Source organism: Rhinopithecus roxellana, chromosome 14 (genome assembly GCF_007565055.1).
Source record: "Rhinopithecus roxellana isolate Shanxi Qingling chromosome 14, ASM756505v1, whole genome shotgun sequence".
NCBI classification, from domain to species: domain Eukaryota; kingdom Metazoa; phylum Chordata; class Mammalia; order Primates; family Cercopithecidae; genus Rhinopithecus; species Rhinopithecus roxellana.
This window is the reverse complement of record NC_044562.1, coordinates 57,692,754-57,719,682: the sequence shown is the minus strand read 5'-3', so window position 1 is coordinate 57,719,682 and position 26,929 is coordinate 57,692,754. Positions and strand designations below refer to the sequence as shown.

Genomic DNA, 26,929 nt, shown 5'->3' with positions numbered 1-26,929 from the left:
CCAAGGCTGGGGGCTGCACAGCTGACCTGGTGCTAGCACACACCACACCCCAGAGGCCGGGCCACCAGGCAGGGGAGAATGAGGAGAGGGGCTCAGCCCTCCCCAAGCACCCCCGAGAGGCTGAGAGAGGAAGAGAACATGATTTAACATGACCGGCTGTTTACATTGGCCCCAAGGAGAAAGGTCTCCTTTCAACAGATTTCAAAGTCAGGCCCGGTCAGCGACCACACGGGGAAGCAAAACGAGATTTCAAAACTAGGGGCAGCAGGGGGAGGGGAGCGGGAGGAGGAGGGAGAGGTGTGGAGGGGGTGGGGGTGCACTGGTTCTGCTGGCCTCAAGAAAGGGAGTGCAGGCCTCATGGGAAGGTCAGGCTCTCAAAGGAGCGGCCCCCGGAAGGGAGTGGGGGCTCCCGGAACAGAACAGGGTGCCCAGAAAGGGAGTGGGGGCTAAAAGGTGAGGACGGCTGAGGGGGACAAGAGGAGCGATCACAGAGAAAAGCAAGCAGAGCCCATCCAGGCGCCAGGCTGGCCCAGGGTCACCATGGAAACCATAACATTTTTCACAACCTTTAAACTGGAGGAGCTTCCAGGCTCTCAGACCCTGCCCGAGGTCCACACGTGTGTGCACACATGCATACACATCATCCACACAGTGAGACCACACACACCTGTGTACACTCAACACTCAGAGTAGTGCATGCATGCTGAATGCACACATGCCCCACGCACTAACACTCACACAATTCACGCTGGAATCACATACGGACACCACACAGTGCACACAGGCGTGCACAGAAACGTGCACCAAGTACACACATGCATGTGTGCACTCATATGCACATGCCTAGGGCACACACAGGCATACAGACTTGCACACACATGCATGCACACACACGTATGCACACCATGGACAGAGTGGACACCTGCACTGGCTCACACACACACTCATCACACACACACACGCACTCACACACACTCATCACACACACATGCACACATACACGTAGTGCACGCACAGGCATACAGATGTGCACACACATGCATGCACACACATATGCACACCACAGACACAGTGGACACCTGCACCAGCTCTCACACATACACTCCTCATCCACACTCATCACCCACACTCACACACACATGCACACACAGACTCACACACATGCACACACACACACTCACACACACTCATCACACAACAGACTCACACACATGCACACACACAGACACACTCATCACACACACGCACACACATGCACACTCACACACACACTCACACTCATCACACAGACTCACACACATGCACACACACTCATCACACACACGCACACTCACACACACTCATACACACAGACTCACACACATGCACACACACATCACACATGCACTCACACGCACACTCACACATACACTCACACACACTCATCACACACAGACTCACACACATGCACACACACATACACACTCATCACAGACTCACACACACTCATCACACACACACAGACTCTCACACACATCACACACGCACACTCACACACACGCACCCTCCCCTGCTGTCCCTCCACAGCCCTCCTCCCCTGCAGAGCTCTGGAGCTGCCTCCCTGCAGGAGATTTTTAAAAGAGGCTGTTTATACAATTTCTAGCAACGAAATAATTATTATAATCACATTAAGTGATTTGGCTGTAAAATTCCTGTAAAAGGGATGGCTGTTCTCATGAGGCAGAGGGAGCGGGTGGAGTGGGGGTCGGGTGGGGGCGGCCCTCCTCCTGCATTTGTTTTGCTTGTTTTCATCTCCTCTGCCCTGGGAAATGAAAACAGTTTCTTTTATGATGCATGGGCCCTTGTGCTGGTCCTTGACCTTCTGGGCGGGTTTCTGCTGAGCTCGGCGGAAAATGCTCGGCATGGTCATGGCTCCCACGTGTGGGGGTGGAGGGGAGCGGAGGGGAGCCTCTGGCCCTTCCCAAAAACAGAACAACAATAACAGCGGCAGCCTCGGGAGCCAGGCCGGCCGGGGGCCTGGACAATATCCCGTGAAAACAGCCAGAAAGAGGGGTTTGCTTTTGGCCAGCCAGCGACTTGCCATCGCGGAGTCTCTGTGGCTTCCATCCCTGGGCATGCCCCACTGGCTCCCTCCGTCTCCTCCTCTGGGACACACGAGAGCCGGAATGGAGCCCTCTCCAGGGTTTCTGGCCAGGCCCAGAGCTCAGACCTGGGAGGCAGGAGACTGGGTGCCAGGGCCAAACCCCAGCAAGTCCTCACCCCAGAGCCTAGGTGCTGGGGAGGGCCTTCCTGCCAGGCTGCAACTGTCCTCCAGACCCCACCCCTGGGTTCTCCTGGGCACTGTGAGATGCCTGGTATCCAGAGTGGGGAACCAACAGCCTCCTCCCACTGCCCCCCCATCGCCAGGGACCCTCCTCCCACTGCCTCCCATGTTAACGGGGGAAGGAGGGCCGAGGGAGTGGGTGAGCCCCACTGTGGCAGGGTCACTGTGGCGAGGTCACTGTGGCGGGGTCACTGTGGTGGGGTCAGTGCCCAGCCTGCCTGCCGAGGCTGCTGCCCACACTAGGACAGGCAGCGACCTGGGCACCACACTGTCACCTAAGGAGAGGACTAGATGCGGGGGGCGGGAGGTGGGAAGGGCCCTGGGCGGTGACAGTGAGGGCACGTGTGCTGAGCCACATCCCAGGTAGGCTTTGCTTACCAGTGGTCAGCGTCCCGGGGGTCCAGGGAGGCCGCAGGGTGGGGCTGGTCCCAGGGGGTCAAGGTAGGCTCCTCTGGGCTCTTGGGTTGGCCCTGCCCCAGCTGGTGGAAGCTGCCCTTCAGTCTCTGCAGCAGCAGGGATTGGTGGCTCCATGGGGTGAGCAAAGCGCACGGGGACCAAGTTGGGCAGGGCACCTGTGCCTGCCACACCAGCGTCAGAGGCCACAGGCCCCTGTGGCTATCCCTGGAGCAGCGGTCCCCAGGGGGCCTCTAGAGCTGCATGCTCCTCCTCAGGCTGAAAGACTGCGGGCACAGCTGACCATGGCCCAGGAGGGACTGGCTGCACTGCGCCAGGAGCTGCAGAGCATCGAGGAGAGCCGGGAGGGGCTGCGCAGGGAGGCCCAGGAGGCCCGCCAGGCACTGAGCGCCGAGGCCCGCGAGAAGGACGTACTGTTGCTTTTCAACAGCGAGCTGCGAGCCACCATCTGCAGGGCTGAGCAGGAGAAGGCCAGGTATAGCGGCCACCCAGGAGCAGCTGGGGGTGCCCTGCAGCCTGCTGCCCACCCAGGCTGTAGGGAGGATGGGGCAAGGGGTTAGGCAGGGGCGTCCTGCTGATTTGGTCTCCACTGCTGGTGGGGTAGACATGCCAAGCAGGCCTCCCGCTGCCCAGTCCAAGAGGTCTGCTATGCTGGCCAGTGCGAGGGATGTCTGGGGACACAGACACACCTGTCCCTGCCCACAGGGGGTTCCCATCCAAGAGGCAAGATAGGTCACAGGTGGCCTCCAGGAGGTGGTGCAGAGCTGGGGAGCAGAGGGAGGCCAAGGGCCTGGCTGGGGCTCCAGAAAGACCGCTGTGGGACGGCACAGCCCTCACAGCAGGTGGCAGAGGTGACAGGCTGGGATGGATACTGAGTGTGAGGGAGAAGGGGAGACAGGGAGGGATGAGGTGAGGAGGTGCTGAAGAGGTGGATAGGGGCCATGTGGCCGGGCACTGGGACCTGGGTGGACATATATCCGTAAGGTGACAGGGAGCCCTGCAGAGGCTGAGTTTGAGGACACTGTGGAGAGAAGACTGGGGCCAGTGTCTCACTAGGGGAGACAGAGACCTGCTGGGCAGCTGTGCTGGGCCCCCCAGGAGGTGCAGGGACCCCAGCCTGTGGCACCCTTGTCAGTTTTAAGCGGTCCAAGGAGGAGAAGGAGCAGAAGCTGCTCGTCCTGGAGGAGGCCCGGGCAGCGTTGCAGCAGGAGGCCAGTGCACTGCGGGCCCGACTGCGGGAGCTGGAGCAGGAGCGGGCGGACGCCCGTCAGGAGCTCCAGGAGCTCCACAGACAGGTAGGGTGGCAGGGAAGGGTCAACATCCAACCAGGCACCCTCCCGCCTGGTGGGTCCTGGCTCCTCCCAGGGCACACTCTGGCTGCAGTGCAGGAGGCCCCAGACCTGGCCTTGCTGCCGCCTTTGAACCACTCTGTCCCCAGACTTTGGGCCGTGCCCTGCTCAGGCTCACAGGGTCCGTGGTTGGGTCTGTGCCCATGGGGCACAGATGACAAGACTGGAGAGGGCGAAACCAGGAATGCTCTAGCGAGGAGGAAGGGAGCCATGCACAGCAGCACACGGAAGTATCCTACATGTAACACCTTCCCGAGGCGCTCGGGAACTCAGGCAGGCTAGAGGGGAGGCCTGGCCTCTGCAGGGCAGGGTGCTGGCAAGCCAGGTCTCCCAGAGGCCTGGCTCCCTCCCATCATGGCAGCCTCGGGGCAGTTGGCTCCAGTGCACCCCAGACACTGCTCACACTCCCTAATCCCCACCGGAGCCTCCTCCTTGTCCCAGGTCCTCCAAGGAGGTCCCAGGTAGGTGTCTACAGAGTGGCTGAGGGTGACAACTCCCAGGGCAAGGCCCTTTGGGAACAGCTCAGCCCAAGACTCCTTGACTGTGGCCAGCTGCCCTCAAGGGACGTGCGAGCGGAGGCAGGAGGCAGGGAGGCTGCCTGGCTTCCAGCACAGAGACCAGTGACCCTGTCCATGCGGCCCCACGCTCCCAGGTGAGGACGCTAAAGGCTGAGAACCAGAGGAGGAGTGGAGAGGCCCATGAGCTGCAGGTGCAATGCTTGCAGGAGGTGCTGGAGCTGCGGAGGCAGGCAGCCAAGGCGGAGGCCAAGCGCGAGGGTGCCTGGAAGGAGGTGGGAGGGCTGCCTGTGCTCAGAAGGGAAGGAGCTGGGTGTCGGGGAGCAGAGGGCGGAGGCCCACCCTACTTCCTCACTGTCTCCCATGGGCGCACCCCAACATCCCTCCTACAGGTCCTGGGGCTGCAGAGGAAGTTGGCAGAGGTGGAGGCCGCAGGGGAGGCCCATGGACAGCGGCTCCAGGAGCACCTCCATGAGAGCCGGGGGGCTGAGCAGACCCTCCGTGCAGAGCTGCATAGTGTCACCAGGAAGCTGCAGGAAGCCAGCGGTGTGGCTGATGCTCTCCAGGCTCGCCTGGACCAGGCCTGTCACCGAATCCACAGCCTGGAGCAGGAACTGGCCCAGGCTGAGGGTGCAAGGCGGGACGCGGAGGCCCAGCTGGGCCGGCTGTGCTCCACACTCCGCCGGGGCCTGGGGCTCTGGAGACAGAGCCCATGGGTCTCCCCGGAGCAGCCTGGTTCCACCACCAAAGGTCAGAATCCTCAGTGGAGACAGGCTGGCCCCTGTCCCAGCTCAGTTCCTGGCCTGGGCACCTCTCTTTCAGGCCTCGCAACTCGCACAGTGAGGGACTTGGACAGGCAATTGTAGGAGCCTGCGACTGGCTCCTCAATCTCCCATGGCTGGGGCAGCAGAGAGGAAGGGGGAAGGGCGAGTATCTGTCACTGTGTTCCTGCCCACAACCTTTCCGCTGTCACCTCCCACAGGCTCCGACAGCTCCCAGGCTCTCCCTGGGCACCAGGGTGCCAGCCCCCCAGCTAGGCCCCACTCGCCCCTCCGATGGCCCTCGCCTACACCCGGAGGCCGCAGCTCAGAGCTTGTGGATGTGGCCACTGTGCAGGACGTCCTGCGGGACTTTGTGCAGAAGCTCCGGGAAGCCCAGCGGGAGCGGGTAATGGGGGCTGGGGTCCTCCCACCCACGGCGGCACCCCCTGGGGGTCTCTGGGAAGAATACCTGCTGTCCACCCATCCGCACGTCCCTGGGTCTCAGGGTCAGTGTCCAGGCTATCCTGTTTGTTGTGCTAAACACCAGTACCACCACGGCCCCCAAACCCAAGTGCCTCGGGTGGCTGGGGGCTGCCCCTTTCCTCAGACCAGGCTGAAAAGCCCCTAGAGCCAGGCCCTGCTGCGACACCCACCAGGGCCCAGGGCAGGGCATTCTGCAGCTCATGCCACCCCTGAAGAGCTACCAGGGCAAGTGCAGGACAGAGCCAGCTCCCCTCAATGCTCCCGCAGACCCCTCCTGTGGGGCCAAGCTCCCCAGGGGCTGCTCCTGGCTTCAGGGCTCCCACAGAACCACCCGTGAGCGGCCCCTTCCCAACTCGCTGGGTGACAGTGGGCAGGGGACTCTGGTGGGCAGGACTGTGGGAAAAACAGAGGCAGGCCCTGAGCCCTGGCCGGGGTCCTCCGTGCACACTCATTCCCTTCAGACCCACCTTCCCACCGCTGCCAGCCCCAGGGGGCAGGGTCCCGTCTGCACTCAGCCCCAAGTCCTGCCGGGGCAGCCCCTGCCGGTCCCCCGACAACAGGCTGTGGGCCACCACCTGGCAGCTTTCCCACACCACACCTGTGCTTGAAACCTGGACCCTTCAGGCCCAGCCCCAGTGGGCACCTCCACCTCCTCAGGCCTGCAGGTCAGCTCAGCTTCCCTGTGGGACCACCTTCACCACACCTTCCCTGAGCCCACGACCCGCCCCACCCACTGCCCTGCCCTGCACACCACAGGCTAGACTGTGAGCGGCCCCAGCTGGCCCCGACCCTCTAGCAGACACCTCGGCCCTCCACCCGCCCGCTGGGCTGCCCTCACTGACCTCAGTCCTTCTGCCCAGGACGACTCCCGTGTCCAGATGGCAACCCTGAGCAGCCGGCTGAGCGAGGCAGAGTGCAGGTGTGCCCGGGCCCAGAGCCGTGTGGGGCAGCTGCAGAAAGCCCTGGCTGACGTGGAAGAAGGTGACCTCCCTTGCCCTGCCCCGACCACCCTGGGAGTGGCACCACCATGTCCCCACTGCTGCCAGCTATAAGCTTTCAGCCCCTGGGTGGGAAGGGAGCCTGGGGACAACACCCAAACCACCAGGCCTGGCGAGGCTGGGCCAGTACTTGGCATCGGAGTTCTCAGCAGTGACTTCCCCAGAACAGAGGAGTGACGTCCACAGGCCCCTCAGGGCCCTCCCGATCTGGCCCCCAGCATCCTCTGCACCCCTGCCCCACCCTGGCCTCCTGCAGTTCCCACTGGGGGCCTTTGCCGGGGCTGTGCCCTCTGCCTGGCACCCTCTCCCCCAGACAGCCATGAGGCTCTCCCCGGACAGGTCCTGCCCCTTATCACCCCCTCAGAGAGGCCCCTTCCTTCTGCCCCCCACTGCCTCACACACACAAGTTTCTCTGCTTATTGCCCCCTTAATTAAAGGAAAGAGGCAGGAGGGAAGGATGGGTGGGGAGGAGGTCCAGAGTCCAGACACAGGAAGCTGGACCCTGGGACCGCCCCTGGACCCTTGAGCTGTGAGGATGGACCCACACCCCCACGTGGGAGCCAGTCACTCAAGTCCACAGAGCCTCGCATTGCCTGCCTGTGACCTGGGAGAGGCGTGGGAGCCCCTCGAGCCACCCTGCTTGCCCCACAGCCCGGCGCCGGGTGGAGGGTGCTCTGAGTAGCACCCGGGCAGCGCGTGCCCTGCAGAAGGAGGCGCTCCGCAGGCTGGAGATGGAGCACCTGGCGAGCATGCGTGCAGCAGGCCAGGAGAAGCGGCGGCTGCAGGTGGGGCAGGCGGCAGGGTGGGTCCCAGGTGGGGCACAAAAACAAGGCCTCTTGGTCACCCTCACACCCTGCAGGGAATTCCACAGGGTCGGGAGGTGGGAGGGGGGATCTGCAAGGGCTTCTTTGGGTGTTCAGGGCTGGAGCCAGTGGGCCAGCCCAGCGGGGCCCTGGGGCAGAGGTGCAGGCTGGGTTGTGGCAGGCAGCTTTGGGGTCATCAGGACTGGGGCTGTCCTTAGCAGAGCTGTCTTTAAAGTGGTTCTAGCCCTTGTTTTACAGATTGGGAAAACTGAGGACTTGGCCCTGGGAGCGCAGCGCCCCAAGTCCAGGCCCTTCCTTCTTGCTGAGGCCACACTGGCAGGCATGGGGTGGCCCTGGCCCAACCTTGGGGCTCTTTATGGGGTCACATGTCCTGCTCCAAGACCACTTTTCATTCTGTGTCACTCAGACACAGAAGGGGTGTCTCAGGAAGGGCTGAAGTCAATATCCCTACACGCCAGGCTTTGTGCTGGGGAGGTGGCCGCTGGGTCTGAGGTTTTCAGGTGAGGAGCCTGGGCCTGGAAATGGAATGGCCAGGCCGGAGTGGATGGAGGCCTGGCCCAGGCCTTGGTTCTCAGTGCTGGTGGGGAGCCCCAGGCCCAGCCCAGCCCCACAGGTCCAAACAGCCCCTGGGGTGTCCTGAGATTCTCTTGTCAGGACTGGACCAGGGGACAGCTGTTCCGCTCCAGAGCACTCCCTTGCAGGCCCCAGCGGCCAGGGAAGAGCGTGTCTGGCTGAGGTTCCCCAGGGCAACTGCCCCCAGGCGTCCCCCAACCCATTCTGGAAAGAGGGAGCCCGCACAGTGCAGAGGGGACAGGGCACAGAGATAGGGGAGCCACCCCTCTCCAAGTGTCCCTCCAATGAGGGAGGCCTGGGTGAGCTATCAGGAGGGACAGCCTTGCAGGTTGGCAGAAGGGCCGCAAGGGCAGCCGGCCAGGCCTCGACCCCGAGGTCAACTGCAGAAGCCACCTGTGGTCCACGCGGGGCTCAGCCTGGGAGCCTGGTGGCCCTCAGAGGCCCCCAGAGGGCTGTTAGCACTCAGACTAGCAGGCAGGCCCTGAGTCCCCCAAAGGCCCTGAGCCTCTGAGGAGGTGGCTCCTGCAGGGGAGAGGGGAGGGGCAGAGAGCAGAGACCAGGCTGCAGAGAGCAGGGTCCTCATTAGCCAGAAGCTTGGAAATTTCTGCTTTGGAAAGACCCCTCCGGTGGCAGCTGCTGGGGCAGGAAGACTAGAGACGTCTGCGGAAAGACCCAGGTGGCCTGGCCAGGGATGGGGTCAGGACTTGTGAGATGCCCAGGAGGTGGGGGGACCTAACAAGTCAGGGGACCTGGAGCGGGCTGAGCCGGGCCAAGCTCAGCCTTTCATTTTATACGTATAGTCACATGTATGCCTCCCACATGCGTTCAGAAATAACGTCCTCTGTTCACAGGTTACACATTTTGAAACAGGCCTTCTATTTTATTTTATTTTTTGAGATGGAGTCTCGTTCTGTCACCCAGGCTGGAGTGCAGTGGCACCGTCTTGGCTCACTGCAACCTTCGCCTCCCAGGTTCAAGCGATTCTCCTGCCTCAGCTTCCCAAGTAGCTGGGATTACAGGCACCTGCCATCACACCTAATTTTTTGTATTTTTAGTAGAGACAGGTTTCGCACCATGTTGGCCAGGCTGGTCTTGAGCTCCTGACCTTAAAGGGTCTGCCCACCTCGGCCTCCCAAAGTGCTGGGATTACAGGCGTGAGCCACCGTGCCCAGTTCTGAAAGAGACCTTGAAGTCAACCTTTACAAATGCATTATTCAAATAGGCCACATTTGATCCAGTTCCTGAATTTATCAAAGCTAAGGATGATGTGTTGAATTTTCCCACTACAATTCTTTTTGTCAATGTCTCCTTTTATTTCCAAGGGTATTTGACTTCTAGATTTCTTGACTCTTCGAATTTGAAGTTTCTTAGTTAAGTTTTCCTGAGTGGCCTGCATGTCCTGTGACTGCTGTTTGTCTTCCTCTTGGCCTCTGCTTTTTTGGTGTTTGTGTTTTCAACCTTCATTTCATCGGCCTGGCTTTGGTTTCAATCCCACCTTAGCGTCTCTGCCTCTTCTGGGGGAATTTGTCCCACGTAGAAGTTTTGTGGTAACCCATGCTCTGTTTTTCCTTAGGCTGCTGATAGGACACTTTCTCCTTTCCGTGTGTCTTTCCTGCCTGTCCTGTTTTGCATGGTAGGGATGATTGGTTCATCCTCTTTTCCCTTAGCATTTGCATCCAGGGCCTCTTATGGCTGGCCCAGGACAGCACCCTGCCCCCTCCGGCAACCGTGCCCTTAGCATTTGCATCCAGGGCCTCTTATGGCTGGCCCAGGACAGCACCCTGCCCCCTCCGGCAACCGTGCCCTTAGCATTTGCATCCAGGGCCTCTTATGGCTGGCCCAGGACAGCACCCTGCCCCTCCGGCAACCGTGCCCTTAGCATTTGCATCCAGGGCCTCTTATGGCTGGCCCAGGACAGCACCCTGCCCCCTCCGGCAACCGTGCCCTTAGCATTTGCATCCAGGGCCTCTTATGGCTGGCCCAGGACAGCACCCTGCCCCTCCGGCAACCGTGCCCTTAGCATTTGCATCCAGGGCCTCTTATGGCTGGCCCAGGACAGCACCCTGCCCCTCCGGCAACCGTGCCCTTAGCATTTGCATCCAGGGCCTCTTATGGCTGGCCCAGGACAGCACCCTGCCCCTCCGGCAACCGTGCCCTTAGCATTTGCATCCAGGGCCTCTTATGGCTGGCCCAGGACAGCACCTGCCCCTCCGGCAACCGTGGGTCTTCTCCCTTCCCTCCCCAACTGCACTGCTTCCACCTGTGTCCTAGGAGCTAAGACTTTTGTTCCTTAGAACTTCCTGCTCTGGACACTCCCCTTTTCCAAACCTGCCCCCCAGGGGGGCTCTGGGCTCTCCTGCCTGTAGGCTGAACTTCTCTTGGTGTGTGCGGACCCCAGGGCTGTCTACCCACAGCAGCCCATACCTGGTGCACTACTTTTTGCAACAAATTACTGAAGATTTAACCCCACTTTTGAGCCCCCAGTCCCATGGGTGAGAAGCCTGGCATGGTGTGACTGGCATCTCCCCTCTGGGTCTCACAGTCATGGGGTGGGCTGGGCCACCCAAGGCCCCAGGGAAGAGTTCTCCTCTGGGCTCATCCAGGTGCTTCCGGGGGCATCCTGGCTCATCCCAGCATGGTGAGTCCAGCTCCTTGCGTTGTCAGGCTGAGCCTCATTTCTGGGCGGTCAACCAAGGGCTCCCCACTCCTAGCCCAGGGCTTCCTCGGCTGCCTCACAGGGTGGCAGCAGCGCCTGCACCCCACGCCGCCCGTCTCCACGTGCCTCACACCTCACGGCTCCCTTCCGCCGACACCCAAGGGCGTGCGTGAGTGGCTGAGGCCCACCTGGGTGGTCACCCTTTGCTTAACTCAGAGTCAACTATTCGCGTCCACAAAGTCCCCTGGCCTGAATCCAATGTAATCACAGGATAACGTCGGGGCCAGAGCTCACGGGGCCCTCTGAGGGCTCTGCCTGCCACATGGGTCCAAGCAACGTGTTACCAGCTTTGGTGAACTCCGTGCCTCTGGTATGATGGCTGGGGCCGCTCATGGCATCTCTCCTGGAGGGGCCTGGTTTTCGTTTGATTCTGGACTCCTTGTTTGCCTCTGAGCTTGAGTTCAGATGGGTTCAAGAAATGTGCGGATTCCCTGGGTTCTTTGTGTTTTTCTTAGGACTCTTTCCAGAGCGGCAGCCAGAGGCCTCCATGTCTTTGAAATTAAAAAATGTCACCAAAATGTGGGCATGTCGGCCCCTTTCATTATTTTTACCTACCCTGGCAAGCCCTCCCTACTTGCAGAATCAAATCTACCTTCTGTTTACAGAGGTTCCTTCCACTGTAAAAAAAAAAAAAAAAAAAAAAAAAAAAAAAAAAAAAACATCTATTCTCCTTCTCCCTCTTCTCTGTTCTCTTGTCCTGGAATTCTCAGCATCCCAATACTGACCCCCTGGACCTGTCCTCCTGGCTTCAGTCTTGAATTTCTCCTTCTCATCTCAGTTTTCCCCAAGCTCCCAGGAGAATTTCAGGTCTTACTCCTCCTACTCAGCTAATCTCAGGATCTGCCGCATCTCATCTGCTGCTCCTGCCCCCACAGCGGCCTCCTTCGGCCTCAGTTTTCATTTTGGATTGTCCACCTCGAGACCCCTGCCCTGTCCTCACCTTGAGAACGCCAGTTACCATCTTCTGATGCGTGTCAGTAGGTCACTTCTCTGTTTAATTAGAGACTCTCAGATCTGATTCCTCAGATCGACTTTATTTTCTCAAACCCCAGTAGACACTAGTTTTATGATTTTTTTTCCTTTGCATATCTTTAAAGAAAGGAGTTCTAGCCTTGTTTGAAGTTGGGAGTGGAGAGGAGCCCGTCAGGGACTTTATGTGTCCCCATCCTAATATTTCAGGCTCAAAGGGAAGGCAGAGAGAAGGGTTCCAAGATCCTGCAGCCACAAGGAGCCACTGGGGAGTGTAGGGAGCCAGTAGTGGAGTTCTGGCCCCTCCCAGAGCTGTTCTGTTCCTGAAGTGGGCTGGGGGTGGGCGGGGGGTGTGCTCTCTGGTGCACAGTCTTGGTGAGGTCCTCCACCTCCCCAGCTGCTTGCCTCACATGGATGGAGGGCTCCCTGGGTCCCCCAGCCACAGCAACCCTCTTTCCTGAGGTCCTGGTGGAATAGAGTTGCCTCCCCAACACCCCTGCAGCTCCCTCCAGTCCTCCCCCTTCTGAGCCAGGGTATGGGGGTACGGGGGTCCCACTTGTGCAGAGGACACCTCTGACATTGATCAACCTTTGTCTGTATGCATTTTTCTGCTTGGTCTAGAATTTGCTCAACTTTTTTAGTGAAATGTGCTAAAATCTATCATGTTGTGTCAATGTTTTCTTATAATTCTGGCAATCACTCTTTCACCTATTTTTAGGCAAGTTGGTTTCATCTGCCCTCGGGAGTCCTCCAAGTCCCTGGTCTCCAGCTCTGAGGAAAGTTTTTCCCAACTTTTTGTGATCTATTGGTCATTGTGGTGGGTTTCTGGATTCAGACACACCTAAGTCTCCAGAGGCCCCCACTTTTGACACACAGCAAACCGAGGCAGGGAGTTCAGGGTTGAAATTTTCTAGCCAGCCAGGGGGCTGGGAACACACAGCCATGCTCCCTGCTGCCCCGTGCCCCTTGCTGAGCCAGGGGGGTGCTAGGGTCCAGTAGGGCAGGCCTGGCACCTCTCCTGGCTCTGCCAAGCTCCCAGCACAGTCTAGAGCCAGCTCTGCATTTGACACAACTTCTTTCACTTTCATGGATTGGTTTTTCCCCTGTTTCACGTAAGCCAATGTGTTTGTCAAGAGAAAGTTAATTAAAAACATATTTTTCTAATTAAATGGTAGGCTGTGCTATGCAAACAGTAAGATTCTTGTTTGAGAGCAAATCCCTCCCTGTTTCCAAGGCTACCCTGGGAATTTGATAGAACAGCCATGCAGGACCAGCCCGTGGCGTCAGGACATGCGCAGAACGCAGCAGCAGTGCCCAAGTAGCTGGTCAGGTCTCCAAGCAGGCGGGAGGCCTGGCACTCACCCAGCATCACCCACAGCCTCATGTGGGCTCAGAAAGGCCCCCCATGCCACCCTTGGACTGACGCCTGGTCACAGCCTCCAGTCCTCAGGGAAGCTCACGGCGTCCTTGCACTCTTGCCCAGGCCTCCTTCCCCTGCTGTACCCACGTGCCACACCCACCCCACCAGCTCCCCACCTCCCCAGTGCCAGCCCTGGAGTTCACCCGCCTGTGGGGGCTCAACTCAGCATCAGTCACAGGTTCTAAAAGTTTCTGGGGTTCACATATGCCCAAAGCTAGCAGAGCAGCTTAGGGCTGGTGGGGTCCACAAGGTGGACACTGAGCCACAGTCGGACTTGATTTCTCTCAGTGTTTTGTCAAGAATTTTTGCATCTGTAATTCCTTTATGGTGACATATTTTTCAGATTTGTGTTAAGAAAATTTTATTATTTTATAAAATGAATTGGTGGGCTTTCCATTTTTTCCATCACCTGGAACACTCAAAATAACTTTTCTTGAAAGGTTCGTTGAACTTCCCTGTACATATTCCGCAGCTCCTGTCATTGTAAAGAATACAATTGAATTCCCTTTCCAATCTCTTTTCTGTCAAGGGTCTGTTTCAGTTTTCCATTTCTTCTGGGGTCAGTTTTGCTCTGTGGGAGCATAACTCATCTTACACGTTCAGTACATTGCCAAAGACCTGCACATACATCTGCTCAGCATCACCTTCGTTATATACATGGTCTTGTCAGCAGTTGCACCTGCTTTATATGCATAGTTGTGCCTTATTTACATGTGGTTATAGCTGTTTCTGTCCTTCGTGTTGGAGATTTGGTTCTTTCCCTTAGCCTGATTTGCCAGCAGTTCATGTTTTATTCCTCTTTTCAAAGAATCAATTTATCTCTTCTTTTATTTTAGTCTAGTTTATTGATTTCAGCTTTTGTTTCTATAAACACTCTATTTTTATTTTTAGTTTGCGTTTTTAAAATTTTTTTGAGGGTCTCGCTCTGTCACCCAGGCTAGAGTGCAGTGGCATGATTTCGGCTCACTGCAGCCTCTACCTCCCGGGCTCAAGCGATCTTCCTACCTCAGCCTCTTGAGTAGCTGGAACTACAAGCACATGTCACTACACCTGGCTAACTTCTGTATTTTTATTTGTTTGTTTGTAGAGATGGTATTAAACCATATTGCCTAGGCTGGTCTCGAACTCCTACATTCAAGTGATCCACCCACCTCGGCCTCCCAAAGTGCTGGGATTACAGGCATGAGCCACCACATCCAGCCAACACTCTCTTTTTGTTGTAATTTTTCTGATTTCTTGAAAGGAATAAGTAATTTGTGTTTGGGCTTTGTCTTTCAATAGTAAGAGCATTTAATGTGATCCTATTTTCCCTAATTGTGGTTTGGTATGTGTCCCATCAGATTTTGATGTGAGTTCTTTTCCTTTTTACCAGTTTTCTAGATGTTTTCATTTTTATTTCTTCTTGAATACGAGGGTTATTTGAAAGCATGAGTGCGTGTTTGTGCCACTTTTGGTTGCTTATGTCATCTTCCTGGAGAGGCTGTGGCTTGGGCAGGGATGACGGTTTTCTTTTGATCAGCTTCTGGGTGGATCTTTGTTTATGCTCCCACTTTGTCAGTTGTTTGTCGGTAATTTGCTTTTTTGGTTTGGTTTTGTCTATTTGTTTGTGATCTGTTTAGAGAATACTGGACAAGCTGATTGCAAAGTTTACAGGAAAGAATAGATGTTTGAGATTTTCCAAGAAAATTTTGAAAGTGAATAGTACAACAGGCTATAATGCTAGTATGGTCAAAGCAGGAGAGGCTGGCAGAATAGATACAGAGGCAGCAGGGCAGGCCACAGTCCAGAGGAGGCCCTGCCACCATGAACTAGCATCAGACCCTGCCCTCTGTCTGGCCCCAGAGTCCCACTGTGTGGAGTGAAGGGCTCCGACACCCTTGTATCTGAGGACTGTCCAGAGCTAACTCTGTCCTGTGACTGGCCTGAGGGCAGGATGGGGCAACTGGCCAGTGCAGGGAGCCCAGGGGATACCTGCCAGTGGGCAACCGAATTGGCCCATCGTTGCCCAGTGGATAAATGGGTATCAGACTGAGGACCCCAATTGCAAGAGCCCAAAGGTTGGATTCGGCGAGTGTTTGTGGCCTGCCCTGTCCTCCTCTGTGCAGCCGGCAGGATGCTTAACGAGGCCTTTGTCCCTTCTGCTTGTGTTCAGCTATTTCCCAGCCTTCCATGCAAGCCCTCCATTTGTAACAGCTTCCCTGGGGGCATCTCAGAGTCCACAGCATCCTCTCAGTCTTTTTTTTTTTTTTTTTTTTTGAGACAGAGTTTCGCTCTTGTTGCCCAGGCTGGAGTGCAGTGGCGTGATCTTGGTTCACTGCAACCTCTGCCTCCCAGGTTCAAGTGATTCTCCTGCCTCAAGCTCCCAAGTAGCTGAGATTACAGGCACCCGCCACTATGCCCAGCTAATTGGTTGTAGTTTTAGTAGGAACTGGGGGGGGGGGGGCTTCATCGTGTTGTCCAGGCTGGTCTCGAACTCCTGACCTCAGATAATCTGCCCATCTCAGCCTCCCAAAGTGCTGGGATTACAGGCATGAACCATCACACCCTGCCCCAGCCTTCTTTTGGTCCCAACAAGACCCCTGTGAGGCTGCCTCATACCTGCGCCCCAGATGGGGAAACTGACACTGGAGCCCGCATGCTGGCTTCAAGCCCAGGCTCTCCCCTGCTCCGGCTCCAGGGTAGGAGCCCCTGGAGCCCAGGCTCATCCCTGAGCACTCAGCTCTGGGGGAGAAGGGGCTAGGGTTCTTTCCTGCAGCTACTAAAACTCTCAGACCAAATCCACGTCTTCAAGGTTTGTTTTGACAGCCTGACTCTCACACAGCATCAGGATTTAGAGCCAAAGGGACACAAGAGATGACAGCAACTCACTGGGGCCAGTGGGGCTGTGCATTAAAGGAGAACCACTCAATTATTACGGTTCATTCAAATTCCATAAAAGCTGAGTCATTACAAGAGGTTTGGGACCTCTTACAACTGCCATGAAATATTTAAGCCATATTTGAAGAAAACTTCTGCTTTTCTACTGGAAAATTATATAGAAAATTATAATTTTCAAAATTGCACAGAGGGTGACGCATCACAACCTGAGGTGCAAGCATTGTCTTCCTTCTTTTCCTTTTTTAAAGTAACAAAGTGTTGGACCAAAAAAAAAAAGTGTTTTCAGAGTCCAGCCACCCCAGAAGGAGCTAGCCATTTCTCCCACAAAACCCTCAGGAAGGTGCGAGGGTGGGGGCTCATCAAGACCTGATCAGGCCAACTTGCAGTCAACAAGCTTCCAGTGACAGACGCCTTGCAAGCTCCTTCACACGTCTGGGGGCCTCTCAAGGCCCAACAGCTGCCAGCTCTGGGGCTCAGGGGACCTCACGGGTGCCATCCTCCCTCCTGGGGTGACAGGGAGGTGGGATTCCTGCAAGCAGGAGGAGAAGGTGGCAGTGTAGGATGGGGGCGCCACGGGGAAGGCTATGCACAGAGGGCAGCAGGTGCACGTGGTTGAAGTGGTGGTGAGTTCCCCGGGCAGTGTCCTGGGGGCAGCTGAGAGCACCACAGGCCCAGAGCAAGGCAGTGGCATGGCCGATGATATTCAAGTGAAATGCACCCTCAGCCGTCATGGGGTAGCACCTGGGGACAGTGAGGAAACTGAAGTGTTGTCACTGGTCCCAAGTGGATAATGGTGGTTTGGACAGGCTGATGGCAGAGGGGCTGAGAAGAGGGCACAGGGGTGAGGGACACAGCGGGGATCATGGGCCATCCCACCTTCATGGGCTCTGGAGATCCTGAGCTCAGTATGGGACTAGCCATGTCCCCAGATGGGAGCCGAAGCAGGAGAACACACAGTGTGATGGCAGAAGGGGCAAGCAGGGCCTGAGCCGAACATGCTCCAGGAGCCTTGGGGAGGGTCACCTCAGGCTTTATCCCAAGGGCAGTAGGAGTCACCAAAGCTGGAGGCAGGGCAGGGATGCCACTGATGTGCCCTCTGAGACCACTGGCTGCAGCAGAGAACCTGCCAAGCCTGAACCTTTGCCCATGCTGGACCAGACCCCCAGGACTTTCATCTCAGGCTTCCTGGGGGTCCACACCTTTGGTTTACATTGCAAACACAACCGCCTGATCAACACACTTCAGGTTGTTCTTAACCACGTTCTTGCTGTTTTCATCCCAGTGATATGGTCCTGCCAGACAGTCTAGGCAGATGCCCTGAGGTGAGAGTTTCACTGCAGGGCCTCCCACCCCCACTGTCTCCAGGTGGGCCCTGTGTCTCCTTCCCCCAGGAGCAACTGGACACGCTGCACCAGGCCCTTGATGAGAGCAGGAGGCACAATCAAGACCTGGCCAAGAAGGGGAAGCTGCTGGAGGAGCAGCTCACCAACTTGGAGCACAGGTGCCAGGAGGCTGAGGGATCGCTGGAACCCCTGCGACAGGTGAGGGTGCCCAGGAGGGCAGGGCACGCTGTCACCAGGAGGCGGTGAACAGGCCTACAGGGACGAGGCCCTGTGGTCCTTTGCAGAATCAGCCCCTCAGCATGAAGGGAGGCCTAGAAAGATGCTGGAGGCAAGTGTGCAGGCCTGCAGAGACCCAGGCACCATCCAGTCCCCAGCTGACAGATGGGGAAACTGAGGCTGGAGGGGCCCACAGGGAGTCAGGGGCTGGATTTCTTGCCGTCAGTAAGCACCCCTACAACAGAGGAGTCAGCTGTGGACACGCCGTTTAGGAGAAAATAAGCTGAGGCCAGAGCCAGCCTTAGATGGAACGACCCTGCTCTCAGAAACTCGGGCCCTCCCAATCCCTGGCCCACGCCCAGCATCTCCGGCCCAGGTGCTTTGGCGGCCGCAGCAGCTCAGCGGGGGGCAGGAGGCGGCCGAGGCGCAGGCAGAGACGCGCGTCCTGCAGGAGCAGACGGCGGCACTGCGCACCGATCGGTCGCGTCTGCAGGGGGAGCTCGCGGCGCTGCGCGCTCAGCTCGCACAGGTAGGCGGCAGCGGTGGTCCTTAGAGAGGCGGGAGGAGCTCGCGGCGGGGATCCGCACAGGCGCGGCTGGGCGAGGCGCTGGCCCACGCAGGCTTCTCTGTCCTCACCTGCCGGAGGGGTGGCACTAAGCTCAGGGTCCGGACGCCCGCAGGTGCCTACAGACCTACCAGTGGTGTCGTGTGCGCCCTGCCTTGACTCTCCCTGGGCAGGCACCTTGGGTCGGGGCACAACCCTGGCTTTGTCTCCAGTGTCTGAGCCCAGCTTTGCTGGAAACCGAGTGACCTGACACACCGCGCACCCCAGAGCCCCAGAGGTCCCTGCTTATGGTGGAGATCGCCCCTCCCCTGGGGTGTGGCTGGAGCAACAGGTGGGCCAGCCTGTGCAGGTCCCCCACAACCTCCCCTCTCAAAGCTCGCAGGGACAGTGGCCACTGAGCTCCTGGTAGGGCCTGGGCAGACAGGGTGAGAGACCAGGAAGAGCTCAGTAGTCAAGGGGTGAAGTGATGGTCTTCACCCAGTCCTGTCATCCCCTGGCCTCCCGGGTGCAAGACAGGGTTTCGGAACCAAAGGTCAGACAAATGTAGACCACCGTGTCCAGAGGTGGGCTGCAGAGGTGAGGCCGGGTGGAGGCACCCTGCTGGTGGGTGCGTGATCCAGTGATCCTGACCACTGAGCTCAGCCCCCCGGCCACACGTGGACCCAGCTCCCACGCATGAAACCTGAGGTAGCAGAGCCATTTGTGGGGAGATGAGGGGTGCACAGCCGCCAGGTTGACTGATAGGGAAACAGCCCCAGAAAGAGGAAATGGCATTCCAGGAAGCAGGCAGAGCTTCTCAGAGCCCACACCCCAGCCATCACTCTTTGGGCCCACCAAGGAGGCACCTGCTATGTACAGCACCCCCTCCCCAGCATCTGAGAGGCGGCTCTCTTGTCCTCTATAAGCACTCCACTCACACCCAGGCACTCACTCCACCCACACCCAGGCATGCACGCTGGGAGTCTCGCTGCCCCCGACAGCAGGGGCTGGGTGCATGCAGGGGCCCCCACCTGGCAAGTGAGGGCAGAGTGGGCACATGGTCCCAGCCCACAGGGTGGCCTCACACCGATCCCTCTTTCTGTTCATCCTCCTCTCCTTGACACCGGCCCCTTGAGCTGTCTGCACAGTTGGGCTCTTCCCTGATGGGGATATGGTGGCTGTCCAGGGCTGCAGGGCTGGACACTGCCCTTTCTACAGCATGGGTTGTTTAAATGACTCCAGGGCACCATCAGGGTCCTGCACAGGGACTGTTTGGCTCACAAACGGGGCTGACTGGAGAGGCTGGTGCATCACATGGACACATGGGCACAGCTCCCACCCACCCTGTGAGTCCAAGGTGCAGGGTAGGGTAGTGCTGGTGGCCTGAGGCCAGAGTCCCTGCAGAAGCTGTGCCCACCTCCCTCTGGACCAGACGGTTTTGGAGGGGCTGCCTCCAGCTTGGCATCCCTGGACCCTGTTGCCCACTACCCAGGTCTCCTCATGGCCCCTTGACCCCAGAGCCCCACACCCACCCCCTCCCAGCTACTCTCCTGCCACCCTTGCCCACACAGCCACAGAGTGGCCGCCGAGGTCAGGGAGAGCCATGGGAGAACCTGTGGGTCACCCCGCTGGAGGGACAGGCCTGGAAAGTCAAGCCCGTGTTGGTGGCACCACAACCCATGCACAAGCTCTCACCTCCAGTGCCCAGGGGCCGAGCTTGTTCTCCTTGAGAAGTTTGTTTGCCATCCCAGGCCAGATGGCACAGGGGGAGGGGCGGGAAGGGCAGGTGTCTTTGGCCTTCCATCGTGGAGCCTAGGGGACAGCCCCTTGTCCCTCTGCTGGGTGCTGCCGAGGCCCTGCAGGAACAGGGAAGGTGCCCACATGGCCACCCAGGCTGGCCCTGCAGAGCGGGCTGCACCAGCTGTAGGCCCTCACAGCCCCCCTCTGGGAGTAGGCAGGAGGCCCCAGAGTGGGATGGGGCTCCAGAGGAGGCAGCCAGAAGGAAGATGGGCACTCGGGCTGGGGGAGGGGAGGACGGCATCTGCTGAGCTGGCCCCTGAAGGGTCAGTGCCCCCATCTATGAAGTGGGGAAGGCAGGTGCTGAGGCCTCAGGGGTGAACCCCAGAGCAGGGTGGCACTTCCGAAGACCTCACTGCCACCTGCACAAGGCCCTGCAGCCCAGCCTGCCCAGGGGACAGAGGCCAGCAGGCGAGGGCAGTCACGAAAGCCACCAGCCATCTTGTCCACAAAGGACCACCTGCCCTCCAGAGTAGGGCCAGCCAGTGGGGTCCAGTCACCAGCCCCTGCTGCTGTTCCTGAAGGGGGCCCAGCCCTGGGCCATGGAGCCAGGGTGTTGGGGCCTCCCGTGGACGCTGCTGGGGGTGGGGGAGCAGGGGGCTTGCATCAGCCCTGGTTGCGACAGCACTGCCCAGGGACTCAGAGCCAGCTGCGGGCACAGTGCCCGCCGTGAGTCCCTGGAGCCCGAGGAGGGGGAGGGAAGGAACAGCTAATGAGTTCCAGGAGGTCAGCTGTGAGGGGCCCACAAACCCATAAACCCTTTATTGGTGTCTCAGGAGGGGAAACCCGGATGTGGCCGTTTATTTATTTTGGATTTCACTTTTCTCTTCTCTTTATAACATGCACTTCCAGGAGTGTAACTGGATTTTTAAAGAAACAGGACTTCCTTTTTCAGTGCAGGAGGACTCTGTTTTTCTCAGTCCTGAAGAAGAAAGGAACCCTTATTCTTTGTAAAGTTCCAACCACTGACCCCGTAACTAACTTTACCCACGCAAATTATCCCCTCTGTCTCAGGGCCTGAAACCAGGCCTGCTCCAGCCCTGAAGCCAAGAGGGCAGGTCTGTGGTGTGCCGAGTATGTGCACTGAGCCCCAGGTCTGCTGCCCAATCCTGGGCCAGGCCCAGCACCCAAGAGAGGGCAGTGGGGCTGACAGAGGACTGACCTGGCATTCCAGCCCAAGACTGTCGCCCCTGTGGACACAGCCCCAGCAGGCAGGACTCTCGGGGCTGGGCACAGCAGAGCCTAGAGGCAGCCTGGTTTGGAGAGCAGGGCAATGGGTTCCAAGCCTGCCTTAGCGCCTGCCTGGCCCAATAAGCCTCTGACGTCATGGGATCCCATCCACACCAACCACCCATGAGGCATGCCCCAGGCCATCTGGGGGCGCTGGAAGCAGGCTGTCTGGGGCTGGTGGACGGTGTTCCTTGCCTAGTGCTGCTCTCTGTAAGAGAGAACTCTTAGATTCAATCCTTTCCTCCAGAGGGCCCGTTCGCAAGGGAACAAAAGGTCCCTGCCAACTTTCCCACAGAAAATGTCTGTTTCCTGGGTAGCCTTCCCTGATATTTAATCTGCAGCTTATCCCTCCTGACCTGTACCGATGGGGTGGGGAGTGGGTGACTAAGGAGGGGGCTCACTGGGGCAGCCTGCAGCCTATAAGGAGGACGGACGGTGGGGATGGTGATGCCAATGCCACAGGCTTGTTGGGACTGAGACGGCAAGTATGCCTGGCTCTCAGGGCCTGTGCCTGTACGAGCTCAGCAGATCCTGAGTGCCAGCAGCAGAAGGCAAGTGCCAGAGAGTGCAGGGGATCATGGCTCATGAGGCTTGGAGGAACACTGAGAAGACGTTTGCGGGGTAGCTCCTGGGATGTCACCTTAAGAGAGGTAGAGAGTCCCCCATTGAGGATGTTGATGGGGACATCTGCTGCTTTGTAGCTGGATGGGGGCTTGGCCCCATGCTCCTTCTTAAGCTGTCACTCTGGCTGCAGATGTCAGATAGACCTGGGTGAGGCTGGGGTTCCTGGCCCAGGGCAGTGCCCTTCCTGACCCTGCCAGCTCTTAGGGGAATTCAGAGTCCTTCCCAGAGGCATCCCTGTGCTCCCAGAGGAGGGCTGACCTGACCTCACTTCCTGCCACGAGGCCACAGGTTCTGCCTCCTGGGCTCTCTGCAGACGGAGCAAGAGACACTGAAGAGGGAGGAGGATGTGGTGAGGCTGGGGGCTGAGAAGGAGCAGCTGGACCAGTCTCTGAACAGCCTGCACAAGGAGGTGGACGGAGTCCTGAGGCAAAAGCAGCAGCTGCAGGTCAACTGGGCCAGCAGAGCTCTGCGTACCCCAGACTTGGGAACAGACCTGGGGTGGGATCCAGGAGGGTGTCAGTTCCAGAGGGGTGGCTGGTGTACCTCCATCTCACATGTGCACACATGGGGAGGGTGGCTGGTGTACCTCCATCTCACATGTGCACACATGCGGAGGGTGGCTGGTGTACCTCCATCTCACATGTGCACACATGGGGAGGGTGGCTGGTGTACCTCCATCTCACATGTGCACACATGGGGAGGGTGGCTGGTGTACCTCCATCTCACATGTGCACACATGGGGAGGGTGGCTGGTGTACCTCCATCTCACATGTGCACACATGCGGAGGGTGGCTGGTGTACCTCCATCTCACATGTGCACACATGGGGAGGGTGGCTGGTGTACCTCCATCTCACATGTGCACACATGCGGAGGGTGGCTGGTGTACCTCCATCTCACATGTGCACACATGCGGAGGGTGGCTGGTGTACCTCCATCTCACATGTGCACACATGGGGAGGGTGGCTGGTGTACCTCCATCTCACATGTGCACACATGCGGAGGGTGGCTGGTGTACCTCCATCTCACATGTGCACACATGGGGAGGGTGGCTGGTGTACCTCCATCTCACATGTGCACACATGGGGAGGGTGGCTGGTGTACCTCCATCTCACATGTGCACACATGGGGAGGGTGGCTGGTGTACCTCCATCTCACATGTGCACACATGGGGAGGGTGGCTGGTGTACCTCCATCTCACATGTGCACACATGCGGAGGGTGGCTGGTGTACCTCCATCTCACATGTGCACACATGCGGAGGGTGGCTGGTGTACCTCCATCTCACATGTGCACACATGCGGAGGGTGGCTGGTGTACCTCCATCTCACATGTGCACACATGGGGAGGGTGGCTGGTGTACCTCCATCTCACATGTGCACACATGGGGAGGGTGGCTGGTGTACCTCCATCTCACATGTGCACACATGGGGAGGGTGGCTGGTGTACCTCCATCTCACATGTGCACACATGGGAGGGTGGCTGGTGTACCTCCATCTCACATGTGCACACATGGGGAGGGTGGCTGGTGTACCTCCATCTCACATGTGCACACAGTGGGAGGGTGGCTGGTGTACCTCCATCTCACATGTGCACACGTGCGGAGGGTGGCTGGTGTACCTCCATCTCACATGTGCACACGTGCGGAGGGTGGCTGGACCAGCTTGTGAACGTGATGGATACAGACTAAGGCCCCAGGCAGAGCTGGAACCAGGACCCAAGGCTCCTGCCCTTCTTGAGACATTGAAGTCCCCATGGGAGCCAGGCCCGGGCTCTATAAAGCAGCACAAGGGTCAGATGAGGGAGGTCAGAGAGACCTGCGGGACAGGGCCAGAGGCTGCTGCCTGCTTGTGTTGGGGCGGGGGAATCCCCTGAGGCCTAGGGGCCTGACACCCACAGAAGGGGCCTTCATTCTCCCTGTCCACATTGGACACACCCCCATCCTCAGAGACCAGCAGGGGGTGGGGGCAGGATGGGCAAGAATCAAATTTCGATGCCCTCCAGACACCCAGCCCAGACAAAGCGAACCTGGGATGCCATTAAAACAGATTTGAGGCCCACCCTGGAGGCTGTGGCTTAGTCTCCAGCCCAGCCAAAGCCAAACCAAGGCCTGTGGGCTGAACATGTGCACCCAACTCCAGGTCTGCTGGGCAGTCCTAGCCAGGGTCAATACCGGCAGAGGACAGTGGGGCCCACAAGGGCAGGTGGAACACCCTGTGGCACTCCTGCCCTGGGATTCTGTGTGGCCCTCGGTGAGACAGCAGTGAGACGCCCAAGTTCTCACTCCAGGCCCAGATGGCGGAGATGGAGCAGGCCCACACCCAGCAGCTCTGGGACCTGGCAGCCCAGCACCAGCGGGACCTGGCCACAGAGGCAGAGCGTCTGCACAGGGCCCAGTCACAGGCCACGCAGGCCCTGGAGTCCCAAGAATGGACCCACCAGCAGCGGGTGAAGATGCTGGAAGAGCAGGTAAGGTCGGGAACCCAACCCCCTGGGTGAGGGCAGAGGGAGGGAGGGAGGACTGGCATCCCCGCAGCAGCACCCAGTAGGGGTGACTTCTTGAAGTCTTCTAGCAACAGGGGCTCTCCACTGCCACCCAGTGGGCTCCAGACCCGCTCTGGGCACTGCCTGCACTTCTTTGCTCTTGAGGGCACGAGGTTTATCTCATATCCCAGTGAGGTCACTGGGAGGTGGAGTGTGGATTCTGGGGCAGGTCACCACCCTCTCTGAGCCTCCATTGCCCTGTCTCTAAAGTGGGGTAGGGAGGACAGCTCCTGTGAAGGGTCACTGGGAGACTGAACTGTCGCTATGTGTGAGGTGCTTAGACAGCACCTGGCACACACGGTTGTAGCAGAGGCAGCCCCTGCACCTGTCCTTCAGAGTCACAAAGGGAAAACAATGGTACGCGTGGCACATGTGGGAATGAGGTGGGCACAGTGAGGCGTTGTGCACAGCACACCCACACATGCATAGGTGCACGTGACAGACCTGCTGGGCTGAACCACGGAGACTTGGAGCTCAGAGCTGTCAGGACCTTAGAGGCGTCTCTTCATTTTACAGATGAGGAAACTGAGGCCCAGGAGGTGACCTGACTGCCCAGTGTCATCCCCAAGTTAGGGCTCCCGACCACCAAGGCACTTTTGTTAAATTTATTAGCAAAAGGACATTTATTTATTTCCTTATCATTCTGAGTGCCTTTTTTTTTTTTTTTTTGAGATGGAGTCTCACTCTGTTGCCTGGGCTGGTGTGCAGTGGCACGATCTCGGCTCACTGCAACCTCCACCTGCTAGGTTCAAGCGATTCTCCTGCCTCAGCCTCCAGAGTAGCTGGGATTGCAAGCTCCCACCATCATGCCTGGCTAATTTTTTGTATTTTTAGTAGAGACGGGGTTTCACCATGTTGGCCAGGCTGGTCTTGAACTCCTGACCTCAGGTGATCCTGAGGCCCAAGGCCCGCCTCGGCCACCCAGAGTGCTGGAATTACAGGCGTGAGCCACTGCACCTGGCCTCATTCTCAGCACTTTCATGGCCTGAATAGAAGCAGGCCCATCCACCCAGGGTACGCAGTGGCCATAATCCTGAGGCCTCCACAGGTGGGCAGAGTGGGCATCCGTGGTGAGAGGCAGAACTGCGCATCCCTCTGGCAGCAAGGGAGTTGGTCTGACGTCTGCTTGATGTTTCTGTCCCATGCATGCCACCTCTCCTCGGGAGCTGTGGACTGTGGCCTCCAGCCCTTCCTGTCACAGAGCCCTCCATGCCTCTGTGCCCTGGGGCCCTGGCCATGCAGCCTGCCCACCTGACCTAAGCCACCGTTCTGTCCCCAGGTGGCCGGCCTGAAGGAGCAATTGGACCAGGAAGTGCAGCAGCGGCAACAGGCCCACCTCGACCAGGCCTTCCAGACAGGACAGTGAGGCCTGCTGCACACCACCCAGCAGCCTAGCCACCTTCAGCCCTGACTGGCCTGCAGGGGGCCCTGGGGAAGGTGCTGGAGGCCCTGGGCTGCTGGGGGAACCACTGTTGGGAAAACCAATGCCGTGTGCTCTGCACAAGAGAGACAAAGCTCATATGGGGTGGGCATGATGCCAGCAGAAAGCACAGGGTGCAGGTAGCCACCACTCACTCCTCAGGATCCCCAGGCAGCGGCACACTCTGAGCCCACTGACCACAGAGCTCCTCCGGCCCCTGGGGACTTGGCCTGCAGCTGGTGCTGGACCACACTGTGGGTCATTCATCTCTGACAGCCCCTTCCCCTCTGGCAGAGAGCAGGGGCTTGGGCATCCTCACAGCCTGCCCCCACCTGGCATTCCATTTCCACTTTGGAGGAGCTGGTCTGGCCAGACCCCCGGGGCTAGGCCCTGTCAGGCTGGCTTCCCCGGCTTCATTCCGTGCCCTCAGCTCTGTAAACACGGGAAAACACGTGGAAAACATTTCCACCAAGTGGAGCCAAAAACATAATGTCCTGTAAGGCCAGCCACCACATCCCCACGCCCAGCGGCTGCGAGCCTCCGCATCCAGGAACTGTGGCCGTCACGGTGGCAGGTGGCTGGAAGTGACTCAGATTCAAGTCCCCGTGACTCACTGGCCGCCAGAAGCAGGGGAGTGTAACACTTAAAGCTGTTACAGAGCCTCCCATGTTCCCGGCCTGGAAACGCTGGGAACGGTCCTGCGGGACTCTGGCCGGGTTGCTATGGAGACCCAGGCGGCCATCTTGGGCCTGTGGCATGGGCCACCTGTGTCCATCTGCGCTCCTCGTCTCCATCACCATTGCTCAGAGTGACTTGTTCTCCTCTCCATAGGGCCGCATGCTTTATAGGTGGTCATTTGTGATATCTGTGGGGCACCAGCCAGCCCAGTGAATCCCTGCATGTACCACAGGGGCCTCCCGCCCCGGCCGCAAGGACTCTGGCCAGAGGCTCCCGGCCCCCACCCCATCATAGTTACTGTGAGCCGCAGCTCA

General features: G+C 58.5%; 2 protein-coding genes across 2 annotated transcripts in view; one reads left to right on the top strand and one right to left on the bottom strand.

Moving 5' to 3' along the window:
- The window catches only part of CROCC2 (ciliary rootlet coiled-coil, rootletin family member 2), a 78,385-nt gene extending 51,801 nt beyond the window's left edge, over positions 1-26,584 (top strand). The window contains 12 exon segments of the mRNA XM_030916117.1: positions 2,995-3,212; positions 3,873-4,032; positions 4,739-4,876; positions 4,994-5,351; positions 5,584-5,768; positions 6,706-6,826; positions 7,495-7,628; positions 17,614-17,763; positions 22,290-22,421; positions 24,263-24,442; positions 25,797-25,879; positions 26,368-26,584. Coding sequence (XP_030771977.1) covers positions 2,995-3,212; positions 3,873-4,032; positions 4,739-4,876; positions 4,994-5,351; positions 5,584-5,768; positions 6,706-6,826; positions 7,495-7,628; positions 17,614-17,763; positions 22,290-22,421; positions 24,263-24,442; positions 25,797-25,879; positions 26,368-26,584 — 2,076 coding nt within the window.
- Positions 16,251-19,524, bottom strand: LOC115893262. Its single transcript, XM_030916821.1, has 2 exons — positions 19,357-19,524; positions 16,251-18,417 (listed from the first exon to the last, which is right to left on the bottom strand). The coding sequence occupies exons 1-2, from the start codon at positions 19,430-19,432 to the stop codon at positions 18,104-18,106; spliced, it is 390 nt and encodes a 129-aa protein (XP_030772681.1). The 5' UTR covers positions 19,433-19,524; the 3' UTR covers positions 16,251-18,103.
- Positions 26,585-26,929: the final 345 nt, after the last annotated feature.

Excerpts from the sequence above, each read along its gene's own strand:
- LOC115893262 (XM_030916821.1), bottom strand. The coding sequence starts at position 19,432 with ATGAACAGAAAGAGGGATCGGTGTGAGGCCACCCTGTGGGCTGGGACC. Across the intron at positions 18,418-19,356 it reads ACTCTGCCCTCACTTGCCAG|GTGAGGACAGAGAAGCCTGC; the intron begins GTGGGGGCCCCT and ends CCCCTCCGGCAG.